The sequence below is a fragment of the Oncorhynchus mykiss genome, chromosome 3 (assembly GCF_057628025.1).
Source record: "Oncorhynchus mykiss isolate SJ-2025 chromosome 3, ASM5762802v1, whole genome shotgun sequence".
In the NCBI taxonomy this organism is placed as follows: domain Eukaryota; kingdom Metazoa; phylum Chordata; class Actinopteri; order Salmoniformes; family Salmonidae; genus Oncorhynchus; species Oncorhynchus mykiss.
In genome coordinates, this window is record NC_143024.1 from 6,352,501 (window position 1) to 6,375,000 (window position 22,500).

At 49.4% G+C, this 22,500-nt stretch overlaps 1 protein-coding gene across 1 annotated transcript in view; it reads left to right on the forward strand.

Annotated features, from left to right (window-relative positions):
• LOC110518401 (TGF-beta receptor type-2) overlaps positions 1 to 22,500 on the forward strand; it is a 60,905-nt gene that overhangs the window by 5,416 nt on the left and 32,989 nt on the right. Inside the window, exons 2-3 of the mRNA XM_090219761.1 lie at positions 12,853 to 13,003; positions 13,502 to 13,692. Coding sequence (XP_090075887.1) covers positions 12,853 to 13,003; positions 13,502 to 13,692 — 342 coding nt within the window. The remainder of the gene's footprint in view (positions 1 to 12,852; positions 13,004 to 13,501; positions 13,693 to 22,500) is intronic.

Below are 22,500 nucleotides of genomic sequence, written 5' to 3' on the forward strand. Positions count from 1 at the left end.
TTTAATTTACCTCCATTTACCTCCATGTCTCTGTGAGGAGTGTTTAATTTACCTCCATGTCTCTGTGAGGAGTGTTTAATTTACCTCCATTTACCTCCATGTCTCTGTGAGGAGTGTTTAATTTACCTCCATGTCTCTGTGAGGAGTGTTTAATTTACCTCCATTTACCTCCATGTCTCTGTGAGGAGTGTTTAATTTACCTCCATTTACCTCCATGTCTCTGTGAGGAGTGTTTAATTGACCTCCATTTACCTCCATGTCTCTGTGAGGAGTGTTTAATTTACCTCCATGTCTCTGTGAGGAGTGTTTAATTTACCTCCATTTACCTCCATGTCTCTGTGAGGAGTGTTTAATTTACCTCCATGTCTCTGTGAGGAGTGTTTAATTGACCTCCATTTACCTCCATGTCTCTGTGAGGACTGTTTAATTTACCTCCATGTCTCTGTGAGGAGTGTTTAATTTACCTCCATTTACCTCCATGTCTCTGTGAGGAGTGTTTAATTTACCTCCATGTCTCTGTGAGGAGTGTTTAATTTACCTCCATTTACCTCCATGTCTCTGTGAGGACTGTTTAATTTACCTCCATGTCTCTGTGAGGAGTGTTTAATTTACCTCCATTTACCTCCATGTCTCTGTGAGGAGTGTTTAATTTATCTCCATTTACCTCCATGTCTCTGTGAGGAGTGTTTTATTCACTTCCACATCTGTCCATGTCTCTGTGAGGAGTGTTTAATTTACCTCCATTTACCTCCATGTCTCTGTGAGGAGTGGCTTTGGAAAGGAAAGACCAGACAGTACTAACTTCCCCTCTAACTGACTGCCTGACAGACAGTACTAACATCCCCTCTACTAGACTGTCTCTGACAGACAGTACTAACATCCCCTCTACCTGACTGTCTCTGACAGACATTGCTAGCTTCCCCTCTACCTGACTGTCTCTGACAGACAGTACTAAAATCCCCTCTACCTGACTGTCTCTGACAGACAGTACCAACTTCCCCTCTACCAGACTGTCTCTGACAGACAGACAGTACTAGCTTCCTCTCTACCTGGCTGTCTCTGACAGACAGTACCAACTTCCCCTCTACCAGACTGTCTCTGACAGTCAGACAGTACTAACATCCCCTCTACCAGACTGTCTCTGACAGACAGACAGTTCTAGCTTCCTCTCTACCAGACTGTCTCTGATAGACAGACAGTACTAGCTTCCCCTCTACCTGACTGTCTCTGACAGACCCCTCTACCTGACTGTCTCTGACAGACAGTACTAACTTCCCCTCTACCAGACTGTCTCTGACAGACAGACAGTACTAACTTCCCCTCTACCTGACTGTCTCTGACAGATAGTACTAGCTTCCTCTCTACCTGGCTGTCTCTGACAGACCCCTCTACTTGACTGTCTCTGACAGACAGTACTAACATCCTCTCTACCTGACTGTCTCTGACAGACAGTACTAGCTTCCTCTCTACCTGGCTGTCTCTGACAGACAGTACTAACTTCCCCTCTACCAGACTGTCTCTGACAGACAGACAGTACTAGCTTCCTCTCTACCTGACTGTCTCTGGCAGACAGACAGTACTAACTTCCCCTCTACCTGACTGTCTCTGACAGACAGACAGTTCTAGCTTCCCCTCTACCTGACTGCCACATCCAGCTGTCAAGCTGACAAACTCATTCCTTAAGTTACCAGTCCCAATCCCAGACCCCACCACCAGCCTCCTCTCAGCCTGGCTCATATGTGATTAGTTAACAGGCTCTGTGTCATGTCTCCTTCAGCCCACTCCCTTCCCCTGTTGGAGTCATTATGAATGAACCAGGACTAGAGGCCCCCTCAGTGGCCTGGCCTCCCAGGGATCAGGCCTCCGTCCTGAGCTGTACTCTCTCTATGAGGGAATGTGGAGGGATGATGACATGCATCCTGCCCTGTTGTATTCCTTCCTCGTTTGGGAGAAAGAGGGAGAGAGACAGAGAAGGAGAGGAAATAAAGATTTATGGGAAAGGAAAGGGGGAGAGAGCCAATAAGAGTAGAAGAAAGGGGAGAGAGCTAATAAGAGGAGAGGAAAGGGGAGAGAGCCAATAAGAGGAGAGGAAAGAGGGAGAGATCCAATAAGAGGAGAGGAGAGGGAGAGAGCTAATAAGAGGAAAGGGGGAGAGAGCCAGTAAGAGGAGAGGAAAGGGGAGACAGTCAATAAGAGGAGAGGAAAGGGGGAGAGAGCCAATAAGAGGAGAAGAAAGAGGGAGAGAGCCAATAAGAGGAGAAGAAATAGGGAGAGAGCCAATAAGAGGAGATGAAAGGGGGAGAGAGCCAATAAGAGGAGAGGAGAGGGAGAGAGCTAATAAGAAGAGAAGAAAGAGGGAGAGAGCCAATAAGAGGAGAGGAAAGGGGGAGAGAGCCAATAAGAGGAGAAGAAAGAGGGAGAGAGCCAATAAGAGGAGAGGAAAGGGGGAGAGAGCCAATAAGAGGAGAAGAAAGAGGGAGAGAGCCAATAAGAGGAGAGGAAAGGGGGAGAGAGCCAATAAGAGGAGAGGAAAGGGGGAGAGAGCCAATAAGAGGAGAAGAAAGAGGGAGAGAGCCAATAAGAGGAGAAGAAAGGGGGAGAGATCCAATAAGAGGAGAAGAAAGAGGGAGAGAGCCAATAAGAGGAGAAGAAAGAGGGAGAGAGCCAATAAGAGGAGAGGAAAGGGGAGAGAGCCAATAAGAGGAGAGGAAAGGGGGAGAGATCCAATAAGAGGAGAAGAAAGAGGGAGAGAGCCAATAAGAGGAGAAGAAAGAGGGAGAGAGCCAATAAGAGGAGAGGAAAGGGGAGAGAGCCAATAAGAGGAGAGGAAAGGGGGAGAGAGCCAATAAGAGGAGAGGAAAGAGGGAGAGAGCCAATAAGTGGAGAGGAAAGGGGAGAGAGCCAATAAGAGGAGAGGATTAGGGAGAGAGCCAATAAGAGGAGAGGAAAGGGGAGAGAGCCAATAAGAGGAGAGGAAAGGGGAGAGAGCCAATAAGAGGAGAAGAAAGGGGGAGAGAGCCAATAAGAGGAGAGGAAAGGGGGAGAGAGCCAATAAGAGGAGAAGAAAGAGGGAGAGAGCCAATAAGAGGAGAGGAAAGGGGGAGAGAGCCAATAAGAGGAGAAGAAAGAGGGAGAGAGCCAATAAGAGGAGAAGAAAGGGGGAGAGATCCAATAAGAGGAGAAGAAAGAGGGAGAGAGCCAATAAGAGGAGAAGAAAGAGGGAGAGAGCCAATAAGAGGAGAGGAAAGGGGAGAGAGCCAATAAGAGGAGAGGAAAGGGGGAGAGATCCAATAAGAGGAGAAGAAAGAGGGAGAGAGCCAATAAGAGGAGAAGAAAGAGGGAGAGAGCCAATAAGAGGAGAGGAAAGGGGAGAGAGCCAATAAGAGGAGAGGAAAGGGGGAGAGAGCCAATAAGAGGAGTGGAAAGAGGGAGAGAGCCAATAAGAGGAGTGGAAAGAGGGAGAGAGCCAATAAGAGGAGAAGAAAGAGGGAGAGAGCCAGTAAGAGGAGAGGAAAGGGGGAGAGAGCCAATAAGAGGAGAGGAAATGGGAGAGAGCCAATAAGAGGAGAGGATTAGGGAGACAGCCAATAAGAGGAGAGGAAAGGGGAGCGAGCCAATAAGAGGAGAGGAAAGAGGGAGAGAGCCAATAAGAGGAGAGGAAAGGTGAAGAGAGCCCGTAAGAGGAGAGGAAAGGGCAAGAGAGCCAATAAGAGGAGAGGAAAGGGGAGAGAGCCAATAAGTGGAGAGGAAATACGGATATTATAGCTGATTAGGAGAAGGAGTAATTAATTAGTTAAATAGTATTTATTAATTCAGTATTCATTAGTTCAGTATTCATTAATTCAGTATTCATTAGTTCAGTATTCATTAATTCAGTATTCATTAGTTCAGTATTTATTAATTCAGTATTCATTATTACTTGGCAGCCTTGGCTGTGGATACACCACTCACAGTGTCAATGACAAATAATTACACAGTGGCACACACACACACACACACACACACACGCACACACACACACACACACACACACACACACACGCACACACACACGCACACACACACACACACACACACTCTCTCTCTCTCTCTCTCTCTCTCCTTTCTCTTTCCAAGGTGTTTCAGTGGGCCAGCTGCAGGCTGTGCCAGACAGAGGCAGGCTGGCGAGGGTGCTTATCAGGAGAGACACAGGAGCAGGGAGGGAGGACAGGCTGCCACCAGACCATGCACGAGCGTCAACACACACTGAAACACACTAATGCGTGCAAGCACCCACGTAGATACTGAATCTTTCTCCATCTTTCACTCTTGCACAAAACCACAAGCTCTTTCTCTCACACACATGCTGCCCAAGGAGCCAGTTCAGAAAGGCCCAATCAGAACAGAGGGCGGTCCTAAGAACACACACATACTGCCCAAGGAACCGGTTCAGAACAGCCCAATCAGAACAGAGGGCGGTCCTAAGAACACACACATACTGCCCAAGGAGCCAGTTCAGAACGGCCCAATCAGAACAGAGGGCGGTCCTAAGAACACACACATACTGCAGCCAGTTCGGAACGGCCCAATCAGAACAGAGGGCGGTCCTAAGAACACACACATACTGCCCAAGGAACCGGTTCAGAACAGCCCAATCAGAACAGAGGGCGGTCCTAAGAACACACACATACTGCCCAAGGAGCCAGTTCAGAACGGCCCAATCAGAACAGAGGGCGGTCCTAAGAACACACACATACTGCAGCCAGTTCGGAACGGCCCAATCAGAACAGAGGGCGGTCCTAAGAACACACACATACTGCAGCCAGTTCAGAACGGCCCAATCAGAACAGAGGGCGGTCCTAAGAACACACACATACTGCACAAGGAACCAGTTCAGAACGGCCCAATCAGAACAGAGGGCGGTCCTGAGAAAGTGTTTGAGCAGCTGTGGTCATGACCCACGTACCACGTGAACCTGTGCTGTGTACCGTCTAGACAGGATAGCTGTGTGGCTTACTAACGGAAACGTGCACACTTACCGTTTACCAACAGAATCCCACAAAATATACAACAGTTCAGTCCCTCAGCGCTGAGCCTCAGTCACTCACTTTCAGCCGACCCTTTAGTATCTACGTGATGGTATTTAGCCGGTTCAGGCCTCTGGCTGGGTGGATGACTCTCAGTTAGACTGGACAGGCCTCTGGCTGGGTGGACAACTCTCAGTTAGACTGGACAGGCCTCTGGCTGGGTGGATGACTCTCAGTTAGACTGGACAGGCCTCTGGCTGGGTGGACAACTCTCAGTTAGACTGGACAGGCCTCTGGCTGGGTGGACGACTCTCAGTTAGACTGGACAAGTCTCTGGCTGGGTGGACAACTCTCAGTTAGACTGGACAGGTCTCTGGCTGGCTGGGTTGACAACTCTCAGTTAGACTGGACAGGTCTCTGGCTGGGTGGGTGGACGACTCTCAGTTAGACAGGACAGGCCTCTGGCTGGGTGGACGACTCTCAGTTAGACTGGACAGGCCTCTGGCAGGGTGGGTGGACAACTCTCAGTTAGACTGGACAGGCCTCTGGCTGGGTGGATGACTCTCAGTTAGACTGGACAGGCCTCTGGCTTGGTGGGTGGATGACTCTCAGTTAGACTGGACAGGCCTCTGGCTGGGTGGACAACTCTCAGTTAGACTGGACAGGTCTCTGGCTGGGTGGACGACTCTCAGTTAGACTGGACAGGCCTCTGGCTGGGTGGATGACTCTCAGTTAGACTGGACAGGCCTCTGGCTGGATAGACGACTCTCAGTTAGACTGGACAGGCCTCTGGCTGGCTGGGTTGACAACTCTCAGTTAGACTGGACAGGTCTCTGGCTTGGTGGGTGGACGACTCTCAGTTAGACTGGACAGGCCTCTGGCTGGGTGGGTGGACGACTCTCAGTTAGACTGGACAGGCCTCTGGCTGGGTGGACGACTCTCAGTTAGACTGGACAGGCCTCTGGCAGGGTGGGTGGACAACTCTCAGTTGGACTGGACAGGCCTCTGGCTGGGTGGACGACTCTCAGTTAGACTGGACAGGCCTCTGGCTTGGTGGGTGGATGACTCTCAGTTAGACTGGACAGGCCTCTGGCTGGGTGGACGACTCTCAGTTAGACTGGACAGGCCTCTGGCAGGGTGGACAACTCTCAGTTAGACTGGACAGGCCTCTGGCTGGGTGGACGACTCTCAGTTAGACTGGACAGGCCTCTGGCTGGGTGGACGACTCTCAGTTGGACTGGACAGGCCTCTGGCTGGGTGGGTGGATGACTCTCAGTTAGACTGGACAGGCCTCTGGCTGGGTGGACAACTCTCAGTTAGACTGGACAGGTCTCTGGCTGGGTGGACGACTCTCAGTTAGACTGGACAGGCCTCTGGCTGGGTGGATGACTCTCAGTTAGACTGGACAGGGCTCTGGCTGGATAGACGACTCTCAGTTAGACTGGACAGGCCTCTGGCTGGGTGGGTAGACGACTCTCAGTTAGACTGGACAGACCTCTGGCTGGGTGGACGACTCTCAGTTAGACTGGACAGGTCTCTGGCTGTGTGGACGACTCTCAGTTAGACTGGACAGGCCTCTGGCTGGGTGGACGACTCTCAGTTAGACTGGACAGGACTCTGGCTGGGTGGACGACTCTCAGTTGGACTGGACAGGCCTCTGGCTGGGTGGCCGACTCTCAGTTACACTGGACAGGTCTCTGGCTGGGTGGACGACTCTCAGTTAGACTGGACAGGTCTCTGGATGGGTGGACGACTCTCAGTTAGACTGGACAGGCCTCTGGCTGGGTGGACGACTCTCAGTTAGACTGGACAGGTCTCTGGCTGGGTGGACGACTCTCAGTTAGACTGGACAGGACTCTGGCTGGGTTGACGACTCTCAGTTAGACTGGACAGGTCTCTGGCTGGGTGGACGACTCTCAGTTAGACTGGACAGGTCTCTGGCTGTGTGGACGACTCTCAGTTAGACTGGACAGGCCTCTGGCTGGGTGGACGACTCTCAGTTAGACTGGACAGGCCTCTGGCTGGGTGGACGACTCTCAGTTGGACTGGACAGGCCTCTGGCTGGGTGGGTGGATGACTCTCAGTTAGACTGGACAGGCCTCTGGCTGGGTGGACAACTCTCAGTTAGACTGGACAGGTCTCTGGCTGGGTGGACGACTCTCAGTTAGACTGGACAGGCCTCTGGCTCGGTGGATGACTCTCAGTTAGACTGGACAGGGCTCTGGCTGGATAGACAACTCTCAGTTAGACTGGACAGGCCTCTGGCTGGGTGGGTAGACAACTCTCAGTTAGACTGGACAGGCCTCTGGCTGTGTGGACGACTCTCAGTTAGACTGGACAGGCCTCTGGCTGGGTGGACGACTCTCAGTTAGACTGGACAGGACTCTGGCTGGGTGGACGACTCTCAGTTGGACTGGACAGGCCTCTGGCTGGGTGGCCGACTCTCAGTTACACTGGACAGGTCTCTGGCTGGGTGGACGACTCTCAGTTAGACTGGACAGGTCTCTGGATGGGTGGACGACTCTCAGTTAGACTGGACAGGCCTCTGGCTGGGTGGACGACTCTCAGTTAGACTGGACAGGTCTCTGGCTGGGTGGACGACTCTCAGTAAGACTGGACAGGACTCTGGCTGGGTTGACGACTCTCAGTTAGACTGGACAGGTCTCTGGCTGGGTGGACGACTCTCAGTTAGACTGGACAGGTCTCTGGATGGGTGGACGACTCTCAGTTAGACTGGACAGGCCTCTGGCTGGGTGGACGACTCTCAGTTAGACTGGACAGATCTCTGGCTGGGTGGACGACTCTCAGTTAGACTGGACAGGACTCTGGCTGGGTTGACGACTCTCAGTTAGACTGGACAGGCCTCTGGCTGGGTGGACGACTCTCAGTTAGACTGGACAGGCCTCTGGCTGGGTGGACGACTCTCAGTTGGACTGGACAGGCCTCTGGCTGGGTGGGTGGATGACTCTCAGTTAGACTGGACAGGCCTCTGGCTGGGTGGACAACTCTCAGTTAGACTGGACAGGTCTCTGGCTGGGTGGACGACTCTCAGTTAGACTGGACAGGCCTCTGGCTCGGTGGATGACTCTCAGTTAGACTGGACAGGGCTCTGGCTGGATAGACAACTCTCAGTTAGACTGGACAGGCCTCTGGCTGGGTGGGTAGACAACTCTCAGTTAGACTGGACAGGCCTCTGGCTGTGTGGACGACTCTCAGTTAGACTGGACAGGCCTCTGGCTGGGTGGACGACTCTCAGTTAGACTGGACAGGACTCTGGCTGGGTGGACGACTCTCAGTTGGACTGGACAGGCCTCTGGCTGGGTGGCCGACTCTCAGTTACACTGGACAGGTCTCTGGCTGGGTGGACGACTCTCAGTTAGACTGGACAGGTCTCTGGATGGGTGGACGACTCTCAATTAGACTGGACAGGCCTCTGGCTGGGTGGACGACTCTCAGTTAGACTGGACAGGTCTCTGGCTGGGTGGACGACTCTCAGTAAGACTGGACAGGACTCTGGCTGGGTTGACGACTCTCAGTTAGACTGGACAGGTCTCTGGCTGGGTGGACGACTCTCAGTTAGACTGGACAGGTCTCTGGATGGGTGGACGACTCTCAGTTAGACTGGACAGGCCTCTGGCTGGGTGGACGACTCTCAGTTAGACTGGACAGATCTCTGGCTGGGTGGACGACTCTCAGTTAGACTGGACAGGACTCTGGCTGGGTTGACGACTCTCAGTTAGACTGGACAGGCCTCTGGCTGGGTGGGTAGACGACTCTCAGTTAGACTGGACAGGTCTCTGGCTGGGTGGGTAGACGACTCTCAGTTAGACTGGACAGGCCTCTGGCTGGGTGGACGACTCTCAGTTAGACTGGACAGGTCTCTGGCTGGGTGGATGACTCTCAGTTAGACTGGACAGGTCTCTGACTGGGTGGGTAGACGACTCTCAGTTAGACTGGACAGGCCTCTGGCTGGGTGGATGACTCTCAGCTAGACTGGACAGGCCTCTGGCTGGGTGGACGACTCTCAGTTAGACTGGACAGGCCTCTGGCTGGGTGGGTGGACAACTCTCAGTTAGACTGGACAGGTCTCTGGCTGGCTGGACGACTCTCAGTTAGACTGGACAGGTCTCTGGCTGGGTGGGTGGATGGCTCTCAGGTAGACTGGACAGGCCTCTGGCTGGGTGGATGACTCTCAGCTAGACTGGACAGGCCTCTGGCTGGGTGGGTAGACGACTCTCAGTTAGACTGGACAGGCCTCTGGCTGGGTGGACGACTCTCAGTTACACTGGACAGGTCTCTGGCTGGGTGGACGACTCTCAGTTAGACTGGACAGGACTCTGGCTGGGTTGACGACTCTCAGTTAGACTGGACAGGCCTCTGGCTGGGTGGGTCGACGACTCTCAGTTAGACTGGACAGGTCTCTGGCTGGGTGGGTAGACGACTCTCAGTTAGACTGGACAGGCCTCTGGCTGGGTGGACGACTCTCAGTTAGACTGGACAGGCCTCTGGCTGGGTGGGTGGACAACTCTCAGTTAGACTGGACAGGTCTCTGGCTGGGTGGACGACTCTCAGTTAGACTGGACAGGTCTCTGGCTGGGTGGGTAGACGACTCTCAGTTAGACTGGACAGGCCTCTGGCTGGGTGGACGACTCTCAGTTAGACTGGACAGGTCTCTGGCTGGGTGGGTAGACGACTCTCAGTTAGACTGCACAGGCCTCTGGCTGGGTGGATGACTCTCAGCTAGACTGGACAGGCCTCTGGCTGGGTGGACGACTCTCAGTTAGACTGGACAGGCCTCTGGCTGGGTGGGTGGACGACTCTCAGTTAGACTGGACAGGTCTCTGGCTGGCTGGACGACTCTCAGTTAGACTGGACACGTCTCTGACTTGGTGGGTGGATGACTCTCAGTTAGACTGGACAGGCCTCTGGCTGGGTGGATGACTCTCAGCTAGACTGGACAGGCCTCTGGCTGGGTGGACGACTCTCAGTTAGACTGGACAGGTCTCTGGCTGGGTGGCTGGATGACTCTCAGTTAGACTGGACAGGTCTCTGGCTGGGTAGACGACTCAGTTAGACTGGACAGGCCTCTGGCTGGCTTGTTGGACGACTCTCAGTTAGACTGGACAGGTCTCTGGTTGGGTTGATGACTCTCAGTTAGACTGGACAGGCCTCTGGCTGGGTTGATGACTCTCAGTTAGACTGGACAGGTCTCTGGTTGGGTGGATGACTCTCAGTTAGACTGGACATGCCTCTGGCTGGCTGGACGACTCTCAGTTAGACTGGACAGGCCTCTGGCTGGTTGGCTGGATGACTCTCAGTTAGACTGGACAGGTCTCTGGCTGGGTTGATGACTCTCAGTTAGACTGGACAGGTCTCTGGTTGGGTGGATGACTCTCAGTTAGACTGGACAGGCCTCTGGTTGGGTTGATGACTCTCAGTTAGACTGGACAGGTCTCTGGTTGGGTTGATGACTCTCAGTTAGACTGGACAGGTCTCTGGTTGGGTTGATGACTCTCAGTTAGACTGGACAGGCCTCTGGTTGGGTTGATGACTCTCAGTTAGACTGGACACTATGTGTCTGAGAGGTACATGAGGCCTGCCTCCTGTGAAGTGGATAACCTGGATGGAGCGGGGATCAGATAACACACACACACACACACACACACACACACACACACACACACACACACACACACACACACACACACACACACCAGTCATTTGATGTCAGAACTCAGACTGGATAGACTCTGTGGTCTGCTGCCCTCAATACTAAATGCTCTGTAGAGATTCCTGTGTCTGTCGATGTATAGATATGATACAGACTGACTGACTGTTTTCTGTGTCTATCAATATACAGATATGATACAGACTGTTCTCTGTGTCTATCGGTATACAGATACGATACAGACTGACTGACTGTTCTCTGTGTCTATCGATATACAGATACGATACAGACTGACTGACTGTTCTCTGTGTCTATCGATATACAGATACGATACAGACTGACTGTTCTCTGTGTCTGTGTTAGTGACTTTTATATGTCTTTACTGGTGCTGAGTGAAGGGCTCCTTTACCACAAAACAAGGCTCAGTGGTTCTGTGGCTTCAGTTAGCGTGCAGTCAGGAACTCACAGTCAGTCAGGAACTCACAGTCAGTCAGTCAGTCAGTCAGGAACTCACAGTCAGTCAGTCAGTCAGGAACTCACAGTCAGTCTGTCAGGAACTCACAGTCAGTCAGTCAGGAACTCACAGTCAGTCAGCCAGGAACTCACAGTCAGTCAGTCAGGAACTCACAGTCAGTCAGTCAGGAACTTAGTCAGTCAGGAACTCACAGTCAGTCAGCCAGGAACTCACAGTCAGTCAGTCAGGAACTCACAGTCAGTCAGTCAGGAACTCAGTCAGTCAGTCAGGAACTCACAGTCAGTCTGCCAGGAACTCAGTCAGTCAGTCAGGAACTCACAGTCAGTCAGTCAGTCAGTCAGGAACTCACAGTCAGTCAGTCAGGAACTCACAGTCAGTCAGTCAGGTACTCACAGTCAGTCAGTCAGGAACTCACAGTCAGTCAGTCAGTCAGGACCACACAGTCAGATAGACCAGAGGTTTGTCAGGACAAGGCAGGCCTCAACAGGTCAGGGAGCGGAGAGCAGATAGAGATCAGCTTCAGAGAAAGACATGCTGGAGCAGACCGATCCCGCGTGGCTCAGTTGGTAGAGCGATGACACCCGGGTTGTGAGTTCAATTCCCACGGGAGGACTGGCATGAACACATAGGGACATGGAAACACTCACTTCCTGTAAATTGCGCTGGAACGTCTGCTAAATGACTCAAAATGTAAAAATGATTACTGGCATGCAGTTCACCCCTGTGATTGAGGAGGGGGGGTTACTGTTCACCACTTAGTGATGTGTGTTTTTGTGTTTAAAAAGCAATATACAGTGGGGCAAAAAAGTATTTAGTCAGCCACCAATTGTGCAAAAGATGAGAGAGGCCTGTAATTTTCATCATAGGTACACATCAACTATGAAAGACATAATGAGAAAAAAAATCCAGAAAATCACGTTGTAGGATTTTTTATGAATTTATTTGCAAATTATGGTGGAAAATAAGTATTTGGTCAATAACAAAAGTTTATCTCAATACTTTGTTATATACCCTCTGTTGGCAATGACAGAGGTCAAACGTTTTCTGTAAATCTTCACAAGGTTTTCACACACTGTTGCTGGTATTTTGGCCCATTCCTCCACGCAGAGCTCCTCTAGAGCAGTGATGTTTTGGGGCTGTTGCTGGGCAACACGGACTTTCAACTCCCTCCAAAGATTTTCTATGTGGTTGAGATCTGGAGACTGGCTAGGCCACTCCAGGGGAGTGTGGAGCCCCAGATCGAGGGAGATTATCAGTGGTCTTGTATGTCTTCCATTTCCTAATAATTGCTCCCACAGTTGATTTCTTCAAACAAAGCTACTTACCTATTGCAGATTCAGTCTTCCCAGCCTGGTGCAGGTCTACAATTTTGTTTCTGGTGTCCTTTGGCAGCTCTTTGGTCTTGGCCATAGTGGAGTTTGGAGTGTGATTTTGTCTGTCATAGTTGAAGTGTACCTATGATGAAAATTACAGGCCTCTCTCATCTTTTTAAGTGGGAGAACTTGCACAATTGGTGGCTGACTAAATACTTTTTTGCCCCACTGTAGTTACATAATATGAATCGATTGATTGAATGACTAACATATTGAATTTGATTGGTTGAATGACTAACATATTGAATTTGATTGGTTGAATGACTAACATATTGAATTTGATTGGTTGAATGACTAACATATTGAATTTGATTGGTTGTGTTTCTCCAGATGGGATGTTCCAGCCGCCCTTCAGTCTTAACAAGTTGTGTAAGTTCTGTGACGTGGAGTCTTCATCCTGCAACGGAACAGGAAGCTGCCTCTCGAACTGCTCCATCACCTCCATCTGTCGTCTGGAGCATGAAGTCTGCATCGCCATCTGGTAGGATTACGGTGGGGGGGGGGGGGGGGGGGGGGGGGGGTCAGTCTGCATCTGGTAGGATTACAGTGGAGGGGGGGGGGGGGGTCTGGGTCAGTCTGCATCTGGTAGGATTACAGTGAGAGGGGGGGGGGCTGGGTCAGTCTGCATCTGGTAGGATTACAGTGGAGAGGGGGGGGGGGGGCTGGGTCAGTCTGCATCTGGTAGGATTACAGTGGAGAGGGGGGGGCTGGGTCAGTCTGCATCTGGTAGGATTACAGTGGAGGGGGGGGGGGTCTGGGTCAGTCTCCATCTGGTAGGATTACAGTGGAGAGGGGGTGTCTCTGTCAGTCTCTCTGTCTGTGTCAGTCTCTCTGTCTGTGTCTGTCTCTCTGTCTGTGTCAGTTTCTGTCTCTCTGTCTGTGTGTCTTACGATCTCTCTGTCTGTGTGTGTCTGTGCATGTTTGTGTGTCTGTCTCTCTCTCTCTCTCCATTATCTCCATTTATCTCCGTTATCTCCAGGAGGAAGAATGACAGTAACTACAGCATCGAGACTCTGTGTCATGACCCCTCCAAGCCTCTGTACGGCATCGAGCTGGATGACTACAACAGCTCTATGTGTACCATGAAAGAGAAGAAGAGCTCTGGAGGACCGTTGTACATTTGCTCCTGTACTGAGGAGGAGTGTAACGATAACCTGGCCTTCGCTCCCGGTGAGTACCTTCTCACACCTACTGTATCAGTCAATTGATCTAATACCGTTATTCTGATAGTGAGTACCTTACATACCTACTGTATCAGTCAATTGATCTAATACCCTTATTCTGTTAGTGAGTACCTTACATACTGTACCTACTGTATCAGTCAATTGATCTAATACCCTTATTCTGTTAGTGAGTACCTTACATACTGTACCTACTGTATCAGTCAATTCATCTAATACCCTTATTCTGTTAGTGAGTACCTTACATACTGTACCTACTGTATCAGTCAATTCATCTAATACCCTTACTGTGGGAGTAAGGTAGAGAGAGACAAATGTAGAATAGTGTGGGCTCTATCTCCTCAAGCCCTGTGAGAGGTAGAGGGAGACAGTGTAGAATAGTGTGGGCCCTATCTCCTCCAGCCCTGTGAGAGGTAGAGGTAGACAGTGTAGAATAGTGTGGGCCCTATCTCCTCCAGCCCTGTGAGAGGTAGAGGTAGAGGTCGAGGGAGACAGTGTAGTGTGGTGTAGCGTGGGACCTGTGGGGCCTTGCAGGAGATCTCAGACATGTGGTTTCCTGTCTGTGCTTTACTCAAAGCAGAAACATCTCAGCCACATGCTACTGCACAGATTGTATAGAAAGATAGAGAGAGACAGGAGAGAGAGACACAGGAGATGGGAGAGAGAATGAGAGAGAGAGAGACAGGAGATGGGAGAGAGAAGAAGAGAGGGAGAGAGGGAGAGAGAGAGATAGGAGATGGGAGAGAGAAGAAGAGAGAGAGAGACAGGAGAGAGAAGGAGAGAGAAGGAGAGAGAGACAGGAGATGGGAGAGAGAAGAAGAGAGGGAGAGAGAGAGACAGGAGATGGGAGAGAGAAGAAGAGAGAGAGAGACAGGAGAGAGAAGGAGAGAGAAGGAGAGAGAGACAGGAGATGGGAGAGAGAAGAAGAGAGGGAGAGAGAGAGACAGGAGATGGGAGAGAGAAGAAGAGAGGGAGAGAGAGAGACAGGAGGTGGGAGAGAGAAGAAGAGAGGGAGAGAGAGAGACAGGAGATGGGAGAGAGAAGAAGAGAGGGAGAGAGAGGAGAGGAGGAAACCTGAGTCTACGCCTTCATTATGGTGAATCACTAAAACAATACAGAAATACACTACGGAAAAAGAAGGAACAGCACGTCAGAAATCAGCTCAATGTAATTGAAGAAACCATAGACTCTAACCACTTCTGGGAAAATTGGAAAACACTAAACAAACAACAACACGAAGAATTATCTATCCAAAATGGAGATGTATGGGTAAACCCCTTCTCCAATCTTTTTGTCTCTATAACAAAGAATAAAGAGCAAAAACATATACATGATCAAATACAGATCTTAGAATCAACTATTAAAGACTCCCAGAACCCACTGGATTACAGAACACACTGGATTACAGAACACACTGGATTACAGAACACACTGGATTCCAGAACCCACTGGATTACAGAACACACTGGATTCCAGAACCCACTGGATTCCAGAACACACTGGATTCCAGAACCCACTGGATTCCAGAACACACTGGATTACAGAACCCACTGGATTCTCCAATTACATTGAATGAACTACAGGACAAAATAAAAACCCTCCAACCCAAAAAGGCCTGTGGTGTTGATGGTATCCTCAATGAAATGATCAAATGTACAGACAACAAATTCCAATTGGCTATACTAAAACTCTTTAACATCATCCTTAGCTCTGGCATCTTCCCCAATATTTGGAACCAAGGACTGATCACCCCAATCCACAAAAGTGGAGACACATTTGACCCCAATAACTACCGTGGGATATGCGTAAACAGCAACCTTGGGAAAATCCTCTGCATTATCATTAACAGCAGACTCGTACATGTCCTCAGTGAAAACAATGTACTGAGCAAATGTCAAATTAAAATAGGCAAAAACACACACATTTCTTCCCAGAGGGCCGTGGGGTCAGACAGGGATGCAGCTTAAGCCCCACCCTCTTCAACATATATTTCAACAAATTGGCGAGGGCACTAGAACAGTCTGCAGCACCCGGCCTCACCCTACTAGAATCTGAAGTCTACTGTTTGCTGAGGATCTATCATTCCCTAGCATAGCATTCTGCTGACGTGCCTAGAGCAGTCTTACTGTGGGCTACCAAGTTATACAGACACTACAACTCTGTGTTTGGGTCATTCATTGTACGTGCGGGTGTGTGTTTGTGTGAGTGTGTACATGTGAGTGTGTGTGTGAGTGTGTATGTGTGTATCCACGCCTACTTTAGTAGAGAGCTAATTCGTTACGTAGAAATACTACTAGATCAGCAAATGTCTGTCGAGAAATGAATGACTGTCAAGACAACAGGTCCAGATGTTACTAATCAACCAGAGTTGTTTCAGTCTTGTCTGTTGTTCCTGTGTTTCCTGTCAGCTTCCTGTGTTTCCTTGTTTCTAATCAGTCATTCAGACTCATGAAGATCTGTCTGGATCACTGTGTTACTCTGCAATGCCCACCTTTGACAGCTTCAATTGGGAAGTGAAGCTTGGTCAACATAGAGAAGGGAAGTGTAGTCAACGTAGAGAAGGGAAGCGTAGAGAAGGGAAGTGTAGTCAACATAGAGAAGGGAAACGTAGTCAACATAGAGAAGGGAAGTGTAGTCAACGTAGAGAAGGGAAGTGTAGTCAACATAGAGAAGGGAAGTGTAGTCAACGTAGAGAAGGGAAGTGTAGTCAACGTAGAGAAGGGAAGCGTAGTCAACGTAGAGAAGGGAAACGTAGTCAACATAGAGAAGGGAAGCATAGAGAAGGGAAGCGTAGTCAACATAGAGAAGGGAAGTGTAGTCAACGTAGAGAAGGGAAGTGTAGTCAACATAGAGAAGGGAAGTGTAGTCAACGTAGAGAAGGGAAGCATAGAGAAGGGAAGTGTAGTCAACGTAGAGAAGGGAAGTGTAGTCAGCCTAGAGAAGGGAAGCGTAGAGAAGGGAAGTGTAGTCAACGTAGAGAAGGGAAGTGTAGTCAACGTAGAGAAGGGAAGTGTAGTCAACATAGAGAAGGGAAGTGTAGTCAACGTAGAGAAGGGAAGCGTAGTCAGCCTAGAGAAGGGAAGCATAGAGAAGGGAAGTGTAGTCAACGTAGAGAAGGGAAGCGTAGAGAAGGGAAGCGTAGTCAACATAGAGAAGGGAAGTGTAGTCAACGTAGAGAAGGGAAGTGTAGTCAACGTAGAGAAGGGAAGTGTAGTCAACGTAGAGAAGGGAAGTGTAGTCAACGTAGAGAAGGGAAGTGTAGTCAACATAGAGAAGGGAAGCGTAGTCAACATAGAGAAGGGAAGCGTAGTCAACATAGAGAAGGGAAGCATAGAGAAGGGAAGTGTAGTCAACGTAGAGAAGGGAAGCGTAGTCAGCCTATAGAAGGGAAGCATAGAGAAGGGAAGTGTAGTCAACGTAGAGAAGGGAAGCGTAGAGAAGGGAAGCGTAGTCAACATAGAGAAGGGAAGTGTAGTCAACGTAGAGAAGGGAAGTTTAGTCAACGTAGAGAAGGGAAGTGTAGTCAACGTAGAGAAGGGAAGTGTAGTCAACATAGAGAAGGGAAGCGTAGTCAACATAGAGAAGGGAAGCGTAGTCAACATAGAGAAGGGAAGTGTAGTCAACATAGAGAAGGGAAGTGTAGTCAACATAGAGAAGGGAAGTGTAGTCAACATAGAGAAGGGAAGCGTAGTCAACGTAGAGAAGGGAAGTGTAGTCAACGTAGAGAAGGGAAGCGTAGTCAACATAGAGAAGGGAAGCGTAGTCAATATAGAGAAGGGAAGTGTAGTCAACGTAGAGAAGGGAAGTGTAGTCAACGTAGAGAAGGGAAGTGTAGTCAACATAGAGAAGGGAAGTGTAGTCAACGTAGAGAAGGGAAGCGTAGTCAGCCTAGAGAAGGGAAGCATAGAGAAGGGAAGTGTAGTCAACGTAGAGAAGGGAAGTGTAGTCAACATAGAGAAGGGAAGTGTAGTCAACATAGAGAAGGGAAGTGTAGTCAACGTAGAGAAGGGAAGTGTAGTCAACATAGAGAAGGGAAGGGTAGTCAACGTAGAGAAGGGAATTGTAGTCAACGTAGAGAAGGGAAGTGTAGTCAACATAGAGAAGGGAAGTGTAGTCAACGTAGAGAAGGGAAGCGTAGTCAGCCTAGAGAAGGGAAGCATAGAGAAGGGAAGTGTAGTCAACGTAGAGAAGGGAAGCGTAGAGAAGGGAAGCGTAGTCAACGTAGAGAAGGGAAGCGTAGAGAAGGGAAGTGTAGTCAATGTAGAGAAGGGAAGTGTAGTCAACGTAGAGAAGGGAAGTGTAGTCAACGTAGAGAAGGGAAGTGTAGTCAACGTAGAGAAGGGAAGTGTAGTCAACGTAGAGAAGGGGAGCGTAGTCAACGTAGAGAAGGGAAGCGTAGTCAACATAGAGAAGGGAAGTGTAGTCAACGTAGAGAAGGGAAGGGTAGAGAAGGGAAAGGTAGTCAACGTAGAGAAGGGAAGTGTAGTCAACGTAGAGAAGGGAAGCGTAGAGAAGGGAAGTGTAGTCAACGTAGAGAAGGGAAGTGTAGTCAACGTAGAGAAGGGAAGTATAGTCAACGTACTGAAGGGAAGTGTAGTCAACGTAGAGAAGGGAAGTGTAGTCAACGTAGAGAAGGGGAGCGTAGTCAACGTAGAGAAGGGAAGTGTAGAGAAGGGAAGGGTAGAGAAGGGAAGGGTAGTCAACGTAGAGAAGGGAAGTGTAGTCAACGTAGAAAAGGGAAGTGTAGTCATCGTAGAGAAGGGAAGTGTAGTCAACGTAGAGAAGGGAAGTGTAGTCAACGTAGAGAAGGGAAGTGTAGTCAACGTAGAGAAGGGAAGTGTAGTCAACGTAGAGAAGGGAAGTGTAGTCAACGTAGAGAAGGGAAGTGTAGTCAACATAGAGATGGGAAGTGTAGTCAACGTAGAGAAGGGAAGTGTAGTCAACGTAGAGAAGGGAAGTGTAGTCAACGTAGAGAAGGGAAGTGTAGTCAACGTAGAGAAGGGAAGTGTAGTCAACGTAGAGAAGGGAAGTGTAGTCAACGTAGAGAAGGGAAGTGTAGTCAACGTAGAGAAGGGAAGTGTAGTCAACGTAGAGAAGGGAAGCGTAGTCAACGTAGAGAAGGGAAGTGTAGTCAACGTAGAGAAGGGAAGTGTAGTCAACGTAGAGAAGGGAAGCGTAGAAGCGTAGTCAACGTAGAGAAGGGAAGTGTAGTCAACGTAGAGAAGGGAAGCGTAGAAGCGTAGTCAACGTAGAGAAGGGAAGTGTAGTCAACGTAGAGAAGGGAAGCATAGTCAACTTAGAGAAGGGAAGCGTAGAAGCGTAGTCAACGTAGAGAAGGGAAGTGTAGTCAACGTAGAGAAGGGAAGCGTAGTCAACATAGAGAAGGGAAGCGTAGTCAACGTAGAGAAGGGAAGCGTAGTCAACATAGAGAAGGGAAGCGTAGTCAACGTAGAGAAGGGAAGTGTAGAGAAGGGAAGGGTAGAGAAGGGAAGGGTAGTCAACGTAGAGAATGGAAGCGTAGAGAAGGGAAGTGTAGTCAACGTAGAGAAGGGAAGTGTAGTCAACGTAGAGAAGGGAAGTGTAGTCAACGTAGAGAAGGGAAGTGTAGTCAACGTAGAGAAGGGAAGTGTAGTCAACGTAGAGAAGGGGAGCGTAGTCAACGTAGAGAAGGGAAGTGTAGAGAAGGGAAGGGTAGTCAAAGTAGAGAAGGGAAGTGTAGTCAACGTAGAGAAGGGAAGTGTAGTCAACGTAGAGAAGGGAAGTGTAGTCAACGTAGAGAAGGGAAGTGTAGTCAACGTAGAGAAGGGAAGTGTAGTCAACGTAGAGAAGGGAAGTGTAGTCAACGTAGAGAAGGGAAGTGTAGTCAACATAGAGAAGGGAAGCGTAGTCAACGTAGAGAAGGGAAGTGTAGTCAACATAGAGAAGGGAAGTGTAGTCAACGTAGAGAAGGGAAGTGTAGTCAACGTAGAGAAGGGAAGCATAGTCAACTTAGAGAAGGGAAGCGTAGAAGCGTAGTCAACGTAGAGAAGGGAAGTGTAGTCAACGTAGAGAAGGGAAGCGTAGTCAACATAGAGAAGGGAAGCGTAGTCAACGTAGAGAAGGGAAGCGTAGTCAACATAGAGAAGGGAAGCGTAGTCAACGTAGAGAAGGGAAGTGTAGAGAAGGGAAGGGTAGAGAAGGGAAGGGTAGTCAACGTAGAGAATGGAAGCGTAGAGAAGGGGAGCGTAGTCAACGTAGAGAAGGGAAGTGTAGAGAAGGGAAGGGTAGTCAACGTCGAGAAGGGAAGTGTAGTCAACGTAGAGAAGGGAAGTGTAGTCAACGTAGAGAAGGGAAGTGTAGTCAACGTAGAGAAGGGAAGTGTAGTCAACTTAGAGAAGGGAAGTGTAGTCAACGTAGAGAAGGGAAGTGTAGTCAACGTAGAGAAGGGAAGTGTAGTCAACATAGAGAAGGGAAGTGTAGAGAAGGGAAGGGTAGAGAAGGGAAGGGTAGTCAACGTAGAGAATGGAAGCGTAGAGAAGGGAAGTGTAGTCAACGTAGAGAAGGGAAGTGTAGTCAACGTAGAGAAGGGAAGTGTAGTCAACGTAGAGAAGGGAAGTGTAGTCAACGTAGAGAAGGGAAGTGTAGTCAACGTAGAGAAGGGGAGCGTAGTCAACGTAGAGAAGGGAAGTGTAGAGAAGGGAAGGGTAGTCAACGTAGAGAAGGGAAGTGTAGTCAACGTAGAGAAGGGAAGTGTAGTCAACGTAGAGAAGGGAAGTGTAGTCAACGTAGAGAAGGGAAGTGTAGTCAACGTAGAGAAGGGAAGTGTAGTCAACGTAGAGAAGGGAAGTGTAGTCAACGTAGAGAAGGGAAGTGTAGTCAACATAGAGAAGGGAAGCGTAGTCAACGTAGAGAAGGGAAGTGTAGTCAACATAGAGAAGGGAAGTGTAGTCAACGTAGAGAAGGGAAGTGTAGTCAACGTAGAGAAGGGAAGCATAGTCAACTTAGAGAAGGGAAGCGTAGAAGCGTAGTCAACGTAGAGAAGGGAAGTGTAGTCAACGTAGAGAAGGGAAGCGTAGTCAACATAGAGAAGGGAAGCGTAGTCAACGTAGAGAAGGGAAGCGTAGTCAACATAGAGAAGGGAAGCGTAGTCAACGTAGAGAAGGGAAGTGTAGAGAAGGGAAGGGTAGAGAAGGGAAGGGTAGTCAACGTAGAGAATGGAAGCGTAGAGAATGGAAGTGTAGTCAACGTAGAGAAGGGAAGTGTAGTCAACGTAGAGAAGGGAAGTGTAGTCAACGTAGAGAAGGGAAGTGTAGTCAACGTAGAGAAGGGAAGTGTAGTCAACGAAGAGAAGGGGAGCGTAGTCAACGTAGAGAAGGGAAGTGTAGAGAAGGGAAGGGTAGTCAACGTCGAGAAGGGAAGTGTAGTCAACGTAGAGAAGGGAAGTGTAGTCAACGTAGAGAAGGGAAGTGTAGTCAACGTAGAGAAGGGAAGTGTAGTCAACTTAGAGAAGGGAAGTGTAGTCAACGTAGAGAAGGGAAGTGTAGTCAACGTAGAGAAGGGAAGTGTAGTCAACATAGAGAAGGGAAGCGTAGTCAACGTAGAGAAGGGAAGTGTAGTCAACATAGAGAAGGGAAGTGTAGTCAACGTAGAGAAGGGAAGTGTAGTCAACATAGAGAAGGGAAGTGTAGTCAACATAGAGAAGGGAAGTGTAGTCAACATAGAGAAGGGAAGTGTAGTCAACATAGAGAAGGGAAGTGTAGTCAACATTGAGAAGGGAAGTGTAGTCAACATAGACAAGGGAAGTGTAGTCAACATTGAGAAGGGAAGCCACAAAAACAAGTTTATAATAATGTGTGTTTTTTTGTTTTTTGGGGGCAGCTGTCAGAATTACTTTCACTCTCTAAAAGTCGCCTGTAATTCAACGTGATTCAGAGATAAGGATATAATTCATGAATTCACGGTGTGTTGAAAATATCTGTCTGTGTTAAACTGTTGTTCAAGGTTTTCTGAGCTTGTTTCCATCCCTGGGTTATTTTAACAACCCCTGATTATGAATAATATCCTCCTCATCAGCTGTCCCAAAGCATTCTGGTCACTGGCTATTGTATTATAATGGAAGAAGAAGAAGAAGAAGAAGAAGAAGAAGGGAAATATGTCTTGTGCCTTTATTCCAGTCAGTCGGTCGCTCTGTGAGATTTTACAGTTCCTTATACTGTGGAATCTTGGCCTGCAGTCACACTGAACAGTTTTAAAGAGGAGTGACTCACGGGAACACAGAGAGAGAGAGAGGGGGAGGGAGGTAGAGGGCGGGGGAGGGAGAGAGAGAGAGAGAGAGAGAGAGAGGGGGGGGGCGGGGAGGAAGAGAGAGTGTGAGATAGAGGGGGGAGGTAGAGACAGTGAGCTGGGGAGGTAGAGAGAGAGCGGGAGAGAGGGGGGAGATGGAGAGAGAGAGAGCGGGGGAGGGAGAGAGTGGGAGGTAGAGAGCGCGAGAGAGCAGGGGAGGGAGAGAGAAAGAGAGTGAGAGAGAGAGAGAGATAGAGGGGGAGTAGGTAAAGAGAGAGAAAGGGGAGAGAGAGAAAGAGAGGACAGAGGGAGATATATAGACTGAGAGAAAGAGAGAGGGGTAGGTAGAGAGAGAGAAAGGGGAGAGAGAGAGGACAGAGGGAGAGATTTTGACTGAGAGAAAGAGAGAGGGGGAGGTAGAGAGAGAGAAAGAGAGAGGGGGTAGGTAAATAGAGATAAATGGGAGAGAGAGAGGACAGAGGGAGAGATATAGACTAAGAGAAAGAGAGAGGGGGAGGTAGAAAGAGAGAAAGGG